The sequence below is a fragment of the Artibeus jamaicensis genome, unplaced genomic scaffold (assembly GCF_021234435.1).
Source record: "Artibeus jamaicensis isolate MK-2021 breed Jamaican fruit bat unplaced genomic scaffold, CSHL_Jam_final contig_511, whole genome shotgun sequence".
Lineage (NCBI taxonomy): Eukaryota > Metazoa > Chordata > Mammalia > Chiroptera > Phyllostomidae > Artibeus > Artibeus jamaicensis.
In genome coordinates this window covers 3,725,614-3,740,431 of record NW_026521866.1, presented here as the reverse complement: position 1 = coordinate 3,740,431, position 14,818 = coordinate 3,725,614, and the positions used below count along the sequence as shown (strand labels likewise).

The 14,818-nt window shown below is 37.0% G+C and overlaps 1 protein-coding gene across 3 annotated transcripts in view; it reads left to right on the top strand.

Moving 5' to 3' along the window:
• Positions 1-14,818, top strand: part of SPIRE1 (spire type actin nucleation factor 1) — a 310,943-nt gene that overhangs the window by 160,100 nt on the left and 136,025 nt on the right. For all 3 annotated transcript variants that reach the window (XM_053668835.1, XM_053668836.1, XM_053668837.1), the window contains exon 4: positions 4,022-4,147. In XM_053668835.1, coding sequence (XP_053524810.1) covers positions 4,022-4,147 — 126 coding nt within the window. The remainder of the gene's footprint in view (positions 1-4,021; positions 4,148-14,818) is intronic.

The following is a 14,818-nucleotide window of genomic DNA, read 5'->3' as shown; positions in this document are numbered from 1 at the left end:
TCCTTCCTTTTTATGACTTTGAATATTTCTTGCCAATCCCTTCTAGTCTGCAAACTTTCTTTTTAGAAATCAGCCAACAGTCTTATGGGAACTCCCCTGTAGGTAACTAACTTCTTTTCTCTTGCTGATTTTGATTCTCTCTTTATCTTTAACCTTTGGCATTTTAATTATGTTTCTTGGAGTGGGCCTGTTTACATGCCTCTTGTTTGGGATTCTCTATGCTTCCTGAACATGCATGTCTATTTCCTTCACCAAATTAGGGAAGTTTTCTTTCACTGTTTTTTTCAAATAGTGTTCCAGTTTCTTGCTCTTTCTCTTCTGCTTCTGGCATCCCTTCTATGTGAATGTCTCAATGTTTGAAGTTGTTCCATGCCTGCTTATACTTTCTCATTTTTTTTGGATTCTTTTTTCTTCTTGTTCTGATTGGTTGTTTTTTGCTTCCTTATGTTGCATATCATTGATTTGATTCTCAGCTTCATCCTCTCTACTGTTGTTTGCCTATAAATTGTTCTTTATTTCAATTAGTGTATCCTTTGTTTCTGACTGGATCTTTTTTATGCTGCTGAGATCCTCACTAAGTTTCTTGAGCATTCTTATAAACAGTGTTTTCAACTTTGCATCTGATAGATTGCTTATCTCCATTTCATTTAGCTCTTTTTCTGAAGGTTTGATCTATTCTTTCATTTGGGCCATGTTTCTTTGTTTCCTCATTTTTGGCACCCTCCCTGTGCTTGTTTCTATGTATTAGGTAGAGCTGCTTTTACTCCCTGTCTTGGTAGTATGGCTTAATGTAGTAGGTGTCCTGTAGGGTCCAGTGGCACAGCCTCACCATTCACCCAAACTGGGTAGTCAAAGTATGCCCTTCATGTGGACTGAGGCCACCCTCCTCTTGTAGTTGAGCCTTGATTGCTCTTCGCAGATCAGTGGGAGGGATTAACTGAGGCCAGTCACCTGCAGGGATTGGCTGTGACCACTTACCACCAACCCCCATTTTCCGTGGAGGGTTAGTTGTGCAGGTCCAGAATGGTGGTGCTCCAGTGTGGCCTGTAGCTGTCTACTGGCTGTGCTGGCCTTAGGGTTTCCTGGGTGGTGCAGGTCAAGGTCAGCCTCCACCAATGGTTTTGCCTGGGGCCACCCTGCCTGAGCTATAAAGCAGTCTGAAATGGCTGCTATTTGTTCTGTGCTTGGAGATTCCCAAGCAAAGCCAAGCTGCGAATCCAGGTTGGCTGCTGCTGGTGCTACACCTGGGGTTCCCTAAAGCCGGTTGTTGCTTGTTTGAGAGAATTTAGAATGTTGTGAAGTATGAGCCAAGACCAGCCATTCAAGTGGAAAGGCAGCTTGGGTGGGCCCCTAAGTTGGCTGGGGCAGGGTATCTCATGATCTCCAAGGTGGGTCACACAGTGTTAGCCTGGTTGATAGAGTCTCAGATATGGTACCAGCTAGCTGGCTCTGTCTGGATGGCTGTGGTTTCTTTAAATCTATAGTTATTAGAGTTCCTTTCACCTCAATTTCTGATGGTTCTGAGTGATGGTGGTTCTTTTTGATGTGGTTGTGCAAAGAGTTGAGCCATGTCTGTGTACACTGCCATCTTGACCAGAAGTCAGAATGATCCTTGGCTGGCTCTTATATTTAGTTATTTGTTTCATTTTGAGTTAATATTTATATATGGTATAGAATGGTACAACTTTGTTTTGTGCATGTGGATATACATTTTTCCCAGCATCATTTTGCTGAAGAGACTCTTCTTTCTCTATTTAACAGTCTGGGTGCTGTCAAAAATCAATAAACCATAGACATAGGAGTTTGTTTCTGAACTGTTCTAATCCATTGATTTGTATATCTCTTCTTATGCCAGTACCACACTATTTTCATGACTGTAACTTTATAGTAGGTTTTGAAATTTAGAAGTATGAGTCTTTCAACTTTGTTCTTTTCAAGATTACTCTGGCTATTTGGGGCCCCTTACAATTCCATGTAAATTTTAGGATTGGCTTTTCCATTTTTTCAAAAAGGCCAGCAGGATTTAGTCAGGAATTGCATTCTATATATCACTTTTCATAATATTCTAAAGATGGCAATACTTCCAACCCATGAATTTCTTTCCAACCCAAGGATGTCTTTCCATCTATTTAGGTCTTTTTAAAGTTCTTTCAGCAATGTTTTATAGTTTCCAGTGTATAAGTCTTATACCTACTTGGTTATATTTATTTCTTACTATTTTATTTTTTTGATACTATTGTAAATGGAATTGTTTTTTCAATTTCATTTTGATTTTTCATTGGTAACTGTACAACTTTTTTGTGTTGATCATTATCTCACAACTTTGGTAAAATTACTTCTTAGTTCTAATGATTTTTGTGGATTCCTTTGGATTTTCTTTGTTTAAGATCATGTTATATGCACTTAAAAAACATTTTTAAACCTACTACCTTTATACCAGTGTTTTTCAAAGTACAGGGCCCACCCAGCCTATTAGGTTGTGAAATCAATCGAAACATGTAAGTTTTGTTTCGTGAAGTTTTTGTGTATGAAACATACACATATGCATGTGTTTAAGCTTTTATATAAAATGTATTTCTTAACTGTCAATTGCAGTAAACTATTTAATGCCATATTTTACAATATGTAATTGGAATGTAGATTTATGAGATTAATTAGGTAGAAGTAAAAGTCCTAGCAGTTGGCTTTTATTACCATGGAAATGGTAATTCTATATTACGAACTGTTTTCTGGACACAAAAATAATTGAGCAAAAAATATACTCTTTGTTCATTGGTGGCCCTGTGAATAATAAGCTTGTAAGATTTTTGCTTTTCATGCTTTCTGGTGATTACTTCTTAACCTGTTTTTGGTACTGTGGAGAAAGTTTCTTACTGAAACTCCAGATTATTTCTTGAGAATGTATTTTATGAAAAATAGTAATCTAACTATTAAATTACATACATAATACTTATTATAAATGAAAATAACAAAAAGCCATATTATGAAGGATATTATAATCTACAAAGACATCTTTTACTCTCCAATAGATAGAGATTATCAAAACGTAATAAAATGTATATTTTTACTAATTGAATTAATATCAGTTTACCGAATATAGTAAATAATTAAGGGAGAACTTACAGCTTATTAGTGCAGGTGAGGTACTTTGAAACATAACTATTATACATGGTACAAAATTTTGATTTTATGGAAAGACAAAACTTCTGTGTACTAGACTCTTGATAGGGTATCTTTCCAATTAAACAAATTGAATGGTGTTCACTTTTTCTGAATTGTTGTGCATGATGTTAAATTGTGTCCTTTATGCACAAGTAGTTTTGTGGAGATTATGGGCTATGCATAGTAAAGGAGATTAGGACTGTGTGGGTATAACCAGTGGGGTCATATTTCCCTTTGTTCTCCTCCGTGTCCCATTTACTGATAAGGATCTTCCCAGTGGTCCAAATGTCTTCCTGACATTGTTTTTACTACATTGCATAATTCAACATGTATTGGAATGATCTGAGCCTTCAGAATCCAATAGGACTGTCTCGAATTCCCCTTCTCCCTCATGTCAACCTTACGACTATGGACAAATCACTGGAGTACTCTTAGCCTCTGTGACTTTTGCTATAAAATGGAGGATGATTTGAGGTTCCATTGAATACTAAATGCTATTGTGATCTCTCTACATGTGAAATATAGTGCCCAGCATAATGAATACTGAGTAAATTGTAACTCTTAAAATACCTGAGTTATGATTTATAATTAATAAATGGTAATTTTCTTTCTATTCCCAACCAAAACCTTTAAATACGTCCTATCATTTTCAAATAGGAGATAATTCTAGTAAGCTCCATCTATGCTGTTGGATGTTTGTTAGTGGACCACTTACTGATGGTCTCGTAATACATGAAACTTGGCTAATAGGAATTGCAGAATTGCCTTGCTGTCTGATATGAAAATACAAATATATTAGATGTGTCTGTTTTTAAGGTATAAAAAAATAAACAAGCATTGTTATTTTTCTCTTTTTCAGTTATGTGCTGCTCATCTCTCAACTGAGTCAGAGGCACCAAATCATTATCAGGCAGTATGTCGTGCACTATTTGCAGAAACAATGGAGCTGCATACATTTCTAACTAAAATTAAAAGTGCAAAGGAGGTAAGTACCATTGCTTTCATATTTATTGGCATTGTGAAAGATAAACATGAATTTTTAACATTGTCTGTCGTATTATTTAAGGTATTTATTACCATCCTGATGAGTGCTGCAATTCACTCAAGAAAGAAGTAGGTTAGGCAGAATTTATTTTTTGAAATGTGTGTTAATTCATTTCGTAAAATAAAGAATTTTATAAATCATCCTTACAAGTGGGAAATAAATAATACTGAATTGGGTAATCAGTTGCTCCTTCTGACTTGATTTTTATCCTTTTTCTGCCACTCTTTTGTCCTTTTTAAAACATGTTAGTACATCTTTCAAGAAGAGATAAGGACTCACAAAGAAGACTACACCTTTGATAATTTTACTCTTTCATAATGGATTTGATTAAATTTTTAATGGAGGAGATGTGAATTCAGGTTACCCCAAATCTCATTTTATCTATTTCATTTAATTATTATTTATTCGTGTCTATGAGTTAAAAATATTATATGTAGAGTACAAAAAGGATCATTCTACTTTATTTACTAAATGCATTGCCATACTGTATGTTATACAAGTGGTCGTCAAGATTCATGAGATATATATAAAGTAGCACAGCATCTGACACACAGTGACAGCTCAGTACATAATAGTGGGTACATTTCTTTTTATGGATAATGCAGAGAATTTATCTAAACACCAGTTCACAATTAGGATGACACAGTTTGTGGAGGTACACATGTAGGGTATGCAAGGGAGGAAGGAAAATTTTAATCTATATTAATAAAATAGGACTAATTAGCTCTGGTAATAAGCTATCCAACCTGACAGATATCTCAGCCAGGTCACCCTTAATAAATTGCATTAAATAAATTCATTTTATATATATGCATTAGAGCTGTAAGCATTCCCTTTCAGTTCTAGCCAAGCCACTACTTACAGTTGATCAGCCAATGAAAAACTATGTCTTTTTTTTTTAGAATTTTGTAGAGTTGGACCCAAAAAGCAAATTTTCAACAGGATGGAAAGGGTGAACTATATGTTGTTTGAAGAATAATGATAAATACATCATGGAACAGCTTTTCCTCTTAGAACTAGAGGATGTTGGGTTCAGTTAAGCTTCAGAGTAAACATCTGAAAGCACAACCTCAGTTAAGGGTTAGTAAATAGTAGAAAAGATTACTTTTTAAGCTCGTAATTATCTTTCCCAACTTATTAAGAATGAAATTGCCTTATCCAAAGATACAAGCATTATTTTTAGAGTGGAAGTGCAGTCTGTGAGGTCATGAGAGTAAATTAAATGACTTCTTTTTAAAGTCCTTTTAACACAGACATCCTTAGGAACGATTTCTGAGCCTAAAATGGTATTAATAAGTATTTTTCTATTCTAGTGAGATTTAAAAACTTTCATTTTCCTTTTTATTAAAGCTTTGCTCTGCCAAACAAATCCTCAGAAAGAGATTTAAACATTATGAATGTTTATTTAAATAAAAATCTCACAAGTGGAGTAAAAGAACACAAGTTACTGGAACCATTGGTGGCTTTGTGGCGATGCCCCCGGAGACTGGTCAGGCCCTGCCTGAAGTTGGGGACCTTGAGGTCAGGATTTCAGCCATCTCTTCTGCTGTCTCCTTCTGGCACCACACCAAATTTAGGTCTTTTTAGATAATAATTCTGTCCTACTTCTTCATCTCCTACTCTATTTCCCTACTTTCTTTTTTTTTAAGTATATTTTATTGAATATGCTATTACAGTTATCCCAGTATTTTTTCCCCTTTATCCCTTGCCTCCCTGCACCGACCCCCTCACCCTGCAGGATCCCCCAACACACACAGTTCATGAAGTCCATGGGTTGTAATATAAGTTCTTTGGCTGTTCCATTTCCTATACTATTCTTCACCTCCCCCTGTATATTTTATGCCTACCAATTATGCTTCTTATTCCCTGTACCTTTTTTCCCCCCATTCTCCCCTTCCCCCTCCCCACTGATAACCCTCCATGTGATCTCCATTTCTGTGATTCTGTTCCTGTTCTAGTTGTTTACTTAGTTTTTGTTTTTTAGGTTCAGTTGTTAATAGTTGTGTTTGTCTTTTTACTGTTCATAATTTTCAATCTTCTGTTACTTAGCTAAGTCCTTTTAACCTTTCATATAGTAAGGGCTTAGTGATGATGATCTTCTTTAACTTGACCTTATCTGGGAAGCACTTGATCTGCCCTTCCATTCTAATTGATAGCTTTGCTGGAGAGAGTAATCTTGGATGTAGGTCCTTGCCTTTCAAGACTTTGAATACTTCTTTCTAGCCCCTCCTTGCTTGTAAGGTTTCTTTGGGGAAATTAGCTGATAGTCTTATGGGAACTCCTTTGCAGGTAACTCTCTTCTTTCCTCTTGCTTCTTTTAGGCTCCTCTCCTTATCTTTCATCTTGGGTAACTTGATTATGATGTGTCTTGGTGTGCTCCTCCTTGGGCCCAACTTCTTTGGGACTCTCTGAGCTTCCTGGACTTCCTGGAACTCTCTTTCCTTCACCGGATTGGGGAGGTTTTCCTTCATTATTTGTTCAAATAAGTTTTCAATTTCTTGCTTCTCTCTTCCTTTCAGCACTCCCATGATTTGGATGTTGGGACATTTCAAGTTGTCTCATAGGTTCTTAAGCCCCTTCTCATTTTTTTTTGTTTTTTTATTCTGTTCCAATTGGTTGCTTATTTCTTCCTTTTGTTCCAAATCATTGATTTGAATCCCAGTTTCCTTCCCTTCACTGTTGGTTCCCTATATATTTTTCTTTACTTCGTTTTGTATAACCTTCACTTCTTCCTTCATTTTTTCATGGAGGTCAGTTAATTCTGTGAGCATCCTGATTACAGGTGTTTTGAACTGTGCATCAGATAGTTTGTCTGTCTCCTCAGCGCTTAGCTCTTATTCTGGAGTTTTGATCTGTTCTTTTGTTTGGGCCATATTTCTGTGTCTCCACGCACCATCTGGATGAATGCTTCTTTAATTCCTTTGTTGTTGGACTTCCATGCAAATGTTTTTCTGTCAGTTCTGGTTGTTCTCTGTATTTAAATTGGTTGTTACCCTTCTTTTGGTTTCTGTGAGGAAGCAAAGTGTTTCTGCCTATACATCCACTTGGCCAGAATTCTCATTTCCCTACTTTCTTGATTACTTCTGAACCTTTTCCATTCTTTTAGGAATCTCTGCTTTATTTTTTTATTTTTTTAATATGTTTTATTGATTATGCCATTACAGTTGTTCTATTCCCCCCTTCATTCCCCTCCACCTTGCACACCCCCTCCCTCACCATTCCCCCCCTTTAGTTTATGACCACGTGTCTCAAGTTCTTCAGATTCTATATTTCCCATACTATTCTTGCCCTCCCCCTTATCTATTTTCTATCTACCATCTGTGCTATTTTCTGTACCTTCTCCCCCCTTCTCCTTCTCCCACTCTCTTGTTGCTAACCCTCCATGTGATCTTCATGTCTATGGTTCTGCTCCTGATCTAGCTATCCTCTTAATTTGCTTTTGTTTTAGGTGTGGTCATTAATAACTGTGAGTTTGCTGTCCTTTCACTGTTCATCTTTATTATCTTCTTTTTCTTAGGTAAGTCCCTTTAACATTTCATATAATAAGGGCTTGGTGATGATGAGCTCCTTGAATTTGATCTTATCTGAGAAGAACTTTATCTGTCCTTCCATTCTAAATGTAAGCTTTACTGGATAGATCAATCTTGGATGTAGGTCTTTGGATTTCATGACTTGGAATACTTCTTTCCAGCCCCTTCTGGCCTGTAAGGTCTCTTTTGAGAAATCCGCTGACAGTCTGATGGGAACTCCTTTGTAGGTGACTGTCCCCTTATCTCTTGCTGCTTCAAGGATTCTCTCCTTCATTTTAATCTTGGCTAATGTAATGATGATGTGCCTTGCTGTGTTCCTTCTTGGGTCCAACTTCTTTGGGACTCTCTGAGCTTCCTGGATTTCCTGGAAGTCTATTTCCTTTGCCAGATTGGGGAAGTTCTCCTTTATTATTTGTTCAAATAAGCTTTCCACTCGTGGCTGTTCCTCTTCCCCTTCTGGTAGCCCTATAATTCGGATGTTGGAACATTTAAAGATGTCCTGGAGGTTCCTAAGCCTCTCCTCATTTTTTGGAATTCTTGTTTCTTCATCCTTTTCTGTTTGGTCTTTTTTTGATCCTCTTTCTGGTCCACTCCTTTGATTTGAGTCCCAGTTTCCTTTCCATTACTGTTGGTTTCCTGTGCATTTCTCTTCATTTCAATTAGTTTAGCCTTCATATGTTCCTCTAATTTGTGACTCAAATCGACCAGTTCTGTGAGCATCCTAATCACCATTGTTTTGAACTGTGCATCTGAAAGTTTGGCAATTTCTTATTTGCTTAGATTTATTGGCTCTGGGGATCTGAGTTGTTCTTGAGCCATGTTTTGATCTGTTTGCGCCTGTTACGTATGAGGAGCGGAGCCTTAGTTGTTCACCAGGACGGGGCCACCCAGGTCACTGGTTTGTGGCGCTGTATGTGGGGGCTGAGTCAGAGAGGGACAATAGCGGTCCCCTCTGCCACTTTTCAGCACTGGGGCCTGCTCAGCTAGTCTCACTGCTCGCTCCTTCACTGGTTTATCTGTGCGTGAATGTGTGACCGTGTCAGCCCTCAGTGGGTCCACTGCCTTGCACCCTCGGTGGGTCTGCCTGCTACTCCACATTGGGATCCACCCACGGCTGCTTGCGAGCCTTGGTTGCACGCCTGGGTTGGTCCGGTGGATCTTTCCTGCCCGACCCCGCTCCGCTGCTGGCTTTGACCCTCTTACCAGTCTGGCTGGGTCTGGCTGAAAGGTTTGTTGTTTTCAGACTTCCATATAGTTTAATTTTCTGTGGTTTGGCTGTGTTTTTGTTGCTAAAACTTTGTTGTTTTTAAACTTGGTTGTATGAGAAGGTGCAGTGCTTCCACCTACACCTCCATCTTGGTGGAAGTCTCTGGTTTATTTTTTAAAAGCACTCCCCAGTAGCCTCAGATTCTTCTCAGAACATTTGTTCCCCCATTGGAAGTATTTTCTCTTGCTTCTCTCTTGTGGGAAGCCTGTTTCTCCTCCACATCTTCATATCTCTGGACTGGGGAGGATTAGTAATATTCTCTCTCTCTTGTATGGTTTCCAAATAACTACTTTTTATACTTATGAAAAATTTTATGTTGTCTACTTCTGTTAGTCAAAAAAGTTTTCAGTGTCACCTGCCATCATCTTGAGTGATTTCTTTGATAAAAAGAAACTATAGCTTTGATTTCTTTTCCTCTACCTTAGTACTCTACCTGAACACCCATTTGTCCTAAAAATAACCTTCAATCATTCCACCTTGGAAATCATGCATGGGCTCTTATATCCCATTCTGTCATCCATGCCCTTTCAGCTTTTTTCCCTCATTGTCACCTGACCTAGTCTTCCAGTTCTTGCCTCCCTCATTTTCTTCCAGTTTATTAGCACTTCCTGTATTCACTTCCTCTCCTACATAGGCTAGAATCAGTCACTTTATCAGGAGTTCAGGTCCCCATGTCCAATCAGGTTACTACACTACCCTCCTGCTGGTTCCTTCATCACTGTAAATCCTCTTCATCCAGTTCATCTTTTACATTGTCAGTAAATGATTCTTATAGATCACAGATCTGACCTGAGAAATTCAGCTCCAGGCCCAAACCTCTGTGTGATCTTTAAGGCTTGACGGTACATTGACTTTTTTTTTTTAAGTGAGGGAGGGAAACCTCAATGTGTGGTTGCCATTCACATGCCCCCTACTTGGGACTTGGCCTGAAACCCAGGCATGTGCCCTGACTGGGAATCGAACCGGTGACCTTTTGGTTCACAGCTCACGCTGTGAGCTGACCTACACCAGCCAGAGAATATTGGCTTTTCTTAGCAGACCTCAGAGGGGAAGCCACCCTTCCACATGCGGTGTGGTGCACAGCCAGTGTACTGCACTCTGGTATCCTTCAGGGGGTTGCAAGGACTCAGAGCACCCCACTGGGTCTGCCATGTTCATTTGCGCAGCTATATTCCTAGCCCAGGTGCCTCCACTTGAAGACTCTTGGCTGAGACACTTTCTTCTTCTCTGACTTAGCACTTTCCATTCCTCACTTTTCCTCTTTCCCTCCCACTGACCCTCTCAGGACCATAAGATGGCAGAGCCTTATTTGCAGTACTCTTCAGCAGAAGAAAGATTTCCCCCACCTGCATTATCTGTCACCTGACCCTTGCTCCATGATGTTCCATAGGGAAAAAATGGAACAAAGGGGACAAAACATCCTTTTTGTCCTCTTGCTTGCATTGTTCCAGTAAGTGAGTAAAGGCTCAATTATCACTTTCAGTTTGGCTCATCCTCCCTGACCACTAACCATCTAGCAAGTCACCAGAGCCATGTTGTTTCCCTGATCAATAGGGCTCCTTATCACTTACATTAAAACTCCATTGTATTCCACACAGGCCCTTCATGGTATTTCATCTGCTTGTGTTTTATTCTTCTTTTCAATACTGTCTTCTCTGCATTTTAAACCATCCAGTCAAAATTATTTATACTTTCTGAATACATCATGTGATTATGTATCTGTGACCCTTGCACATTCTTTTCTTTCTGTATGGAAATTATTTCTCCTCTTGTTTGTTGGTGAATTTCTATTTATCCATTTAAACCCTGGTCCCATTTTATCTCCATGTGAAATATTCATGACCTCTTTCCAGCTTTAAGTTTTATGTCCTCCACAACCGGTATGTCTTATACATCCTTTAGTCTTATACTTCTCATACTCCATAGTAGTTATTTGCTTATGTATTTGTAATTTTTTTCTCCACAACTGGACCAGATGCTTCTTAAGATAACTGACTGTGTTTTAAAAGATCTTATATTAATGACTCTTAATGCAGTATGTGCATGTAGGAAATACTCTAGAAATGATTGCTGAACAAAATATATATACTATGTGTGTTTTTCAGGCATTCTGTTGGAAAGAAGTCAAGTTTGAAAGCATTTCTAACTATTAGAAACATTTTGGCCAATATTACTAGTAATTATGAGAATTTTTCAGGAGTATACATGAGATCTTTGAATATTCTATTCTTGCCATTTTTTATACACAGAATTCATTTAATAATCAGTCTTCAGAAAGTAAGCAGGAAAAATGTAGAAATCCAGACACTTAAGAACATTCTGTATAATTTAATTAGAGATTTTATGCTGTATAAATTTAATGTCACTGAGGTTTTAGCAATACAGTCTTAGAGGGTTTAAATGGATTTCCTTGTCCTCTGTGATTCATGCAGCTTTCTTAGAATTACAGAATATTTTTACATATGTATGTTAGTCATTTTAACCTTTCCTAAGAGTATTAAATTTATTCTACTAATAAAATACTGTGTTAATTTGGTATTTTTACTGAAGATCTTAAAATACTTTATACAGTTTAGGAATCAGACAATCTTCTACACCTATAAGTTGGTGTATATCACTTGGAACTTTCAAAGTAATAAACTCTAAATCAACAAGTTTATCTAATTATCAGTGATCTTTCAATCAAAGTACTGTGTATGTATGTATGTTTATGTGTAAAAAATTAGAGTGAAGTCTTAGTATGATGATAATGTTCCCAAGTCACTAGAAAAAGTAATTATATTATAATTATGTTTATAATTACTTATAATTATAAATTTCTTGTATGCTCAATTGGCAATTTATTAAAATATAAAATCAATAATATATTTGCAAGTATTAATACTTGTTCTATAAAGTGGTAATTATATTTACTAGGCCTGGCTATATTACCAAGTACAAGGCTTTGTAGTTCATTATCTGTTTAGGAAGTAGGTTCACTTTCATCTTAATCTCTTTTCATGTTGTGATGATTTCCTTCTTAAACAATGGTTGAGATCCTTTAAGGTTATTCTCCTAATAATAGAGAAGATTTGGATAGAGCTGCTGTTAAATGTGGCTCAAAGGCAATTTGATAACCTTGAAAGCAAATACATATTATAGTGTCTCATAAGCAACTTGATATCCTTGCATGTAAGTATAGATGGAGGGACTATCTAAGCAATCTATTTAGTGTGCATCAGGTTGTATGAAAGAAGAGACAGCCTCCGCCCCACTGCCAGTGCCCCACCATAGCCCAAACCTGGCCAGCAAGTGTGGCTAGTGAGCACGTGGATGGAGAGTGGAGAATTTAGCTTGAGAGTTTCAAATGTAAATGCTTTTATTAGGAAAAAAGACATTATATTATTGGTAGTATTATTTAATTTGTTGCTGTATAGGTGGTTTTGTTATTGTTAAGTGAAATTAATGATCAGTTCATCATACTTTTAATACCTGCTGCTGTCCTGCATTACATTGCTACTGCTCTGAACTGGCCCCTGTTGCATACTGCATTTAACCTCGTGCACAATCCTGTAACTCTTACTCTGCTAAAGGCTTCTCAGCAGGATTGGAAAGAAGTATGTGTGAGCCTCAGAGAATAAAATTTGGAGTTGGGGGAAGAAGGGGGTTCACAAGTGAATGTGTGTGCATGTGTGTGTCTGTGTGTCTCACACATGCACGTAAGTAGGAATGGGATAGAAGGAGGGAAGTTATCACGTTAAGGTTTGGTATGAAATAACTTGGAGATCCAAAATGGGAAAGGACAAGTGTGTCATAGAAATGTAAAATGTTGAGATAAAGTAATTTAAAGACTAGTAAGTCAGTTGATTTTATTCCAGTATGTTCCTACATGCTCCAATGATTATTGCCTCCATCTTGAGATTGTCTAGTGTGCTTGTCCCTTCACCTCAATTCTCCAGTAAATACATTTCTGCACAGCATAACTGTATGTACTACAGTAGAAAATACTTGAGACATGCATTGTTGAAAAAGAATCTTTCTTTTGAAAGAATTCTTTTTTCAAGCAAATAAGTCATTGTTAAATTTATTTTATATTTAAAATATTTATATTAACACTGGTCATGTTAAAAAGCCCCTTTATCGTTGATAAATCATATTCTTCCGCTATATTCATGTGAGTCAAATAGCCTTTACTAGATTTCTTCTGCCAAATTTCTGTTCATTTGTCTTTAAAAAGGTATAAGGGGGGCAATTAGACATGTTGAGGTTCTTTCTAGTTACAAAATTGCCTACAGAAAGTATAGCCTATGTAACTAAATCTTTGTCCTGTCCAACAAGCTTTTCCTCAATTTTGTACCAGTCTTGTATAGGCAAAATATATACAGATAAACATTTTAACTGAATGCCTAATAAAATTTGCTATGAAGTTATTATATTTTATATTGTAAATTTGAAATGGATTTTTTATAGGAAAGCTATTCAATGATGTCAGTATCAAGCTGTAACATTAGTACTATGTCGACATTAGTACTATATTGATGTCAGTATGGACGAAAAGTTCTGTACTTTAAAATCTAATGGTAAAAATCTCTAAAGAAGAAATTTCTAATGCAGTAATATTTATCATAAATGAATGAACAATACACACAGTTGAGCATTATGAAATATTACATGCTCATATAATTGCAATAAGAATTCAGTATTAGAAGGCACATGAAATAGATTTTTAAATTTAAAATTTGTTTTGTCTTTTCACAATTCATATTTCATAATTTCAAAAGTGTCTTTTTCTTTTCTCTTACTTAGAAAATGCCTACTTATTCCCAAGACCTAACTCAAATATCCACTCTTTTCAAATGCTTTTTCCGATCCTGTACTCAAAGTGATGAAAATTTTCTTGCCCCTTTCCTTTTCTTGCATCATACATATACACAACCCCACAACAAAGGTAGAATATTGCAGACATTTTGATCTTTGAGGGATAAGATGTCTAATATAGTTAAGCCATCTTGGATTTCTTCAGAGACAGGCTCTACAGGTGTGGATTGTCATTTCTGATTATCTGATTATTATGCTCTCTGATCTCTTCTCAAGTGTGACTTTACCTGTGGTACTTAATTAGATTCTTGTTGACATCTTAAATTCCTCTTATAAATTATCTTCATTCGCCTTTTAATTATAGTTTTCCATTTGCTTTCTTCAGACTTCAGCTGAAAGGATATCTCATACCTCCACTAAACACCCTTATATATTTATCACTATCAGCTTTTTTCTATAAAATCATGTTACCCCACCTATTTCTTTCCTAGCTACCATCAGTCTGTAGTTGTCCTATTGGTCACTTTTCTTACTCATTGATATCTTATACTAGAATCTAATCTCTTTGAGGGCAGAGACCTTTTCTCTCTAGTTTACTGCTATATCCCATTGTAATAGGGCCTCTGTAAATATTTGATCAGTGTTGATGAATTGGTTCAGACATTGTAAATATGATATATTACCACCAAATTTGAATCTTGGTCCTCTGTTCTGGAGACACTGTTGACTGTCTCCAGAGTGCAGATTCTCCCTGCCTGTGTCTTTCTTATGCAGTGGTCCAGCATCTCTTGCCTGGGCTGTGACAAAGCCCCTAACCTTATTTTCCTCTTCACATACAGTCTGTGCTACAGTATTATACCTCTGGGTATATATTGGCTTATTGATACTTACAAGGGGAAAGTATAAACCCCTTAGTATTACGTAGGGAACCATGTGCAATTGGGCCACAGTCTGACCTCTCTGGGCCATACATTCACCATTTCCTACCATATAATGCCTTTTCTACTACCCTTCCTC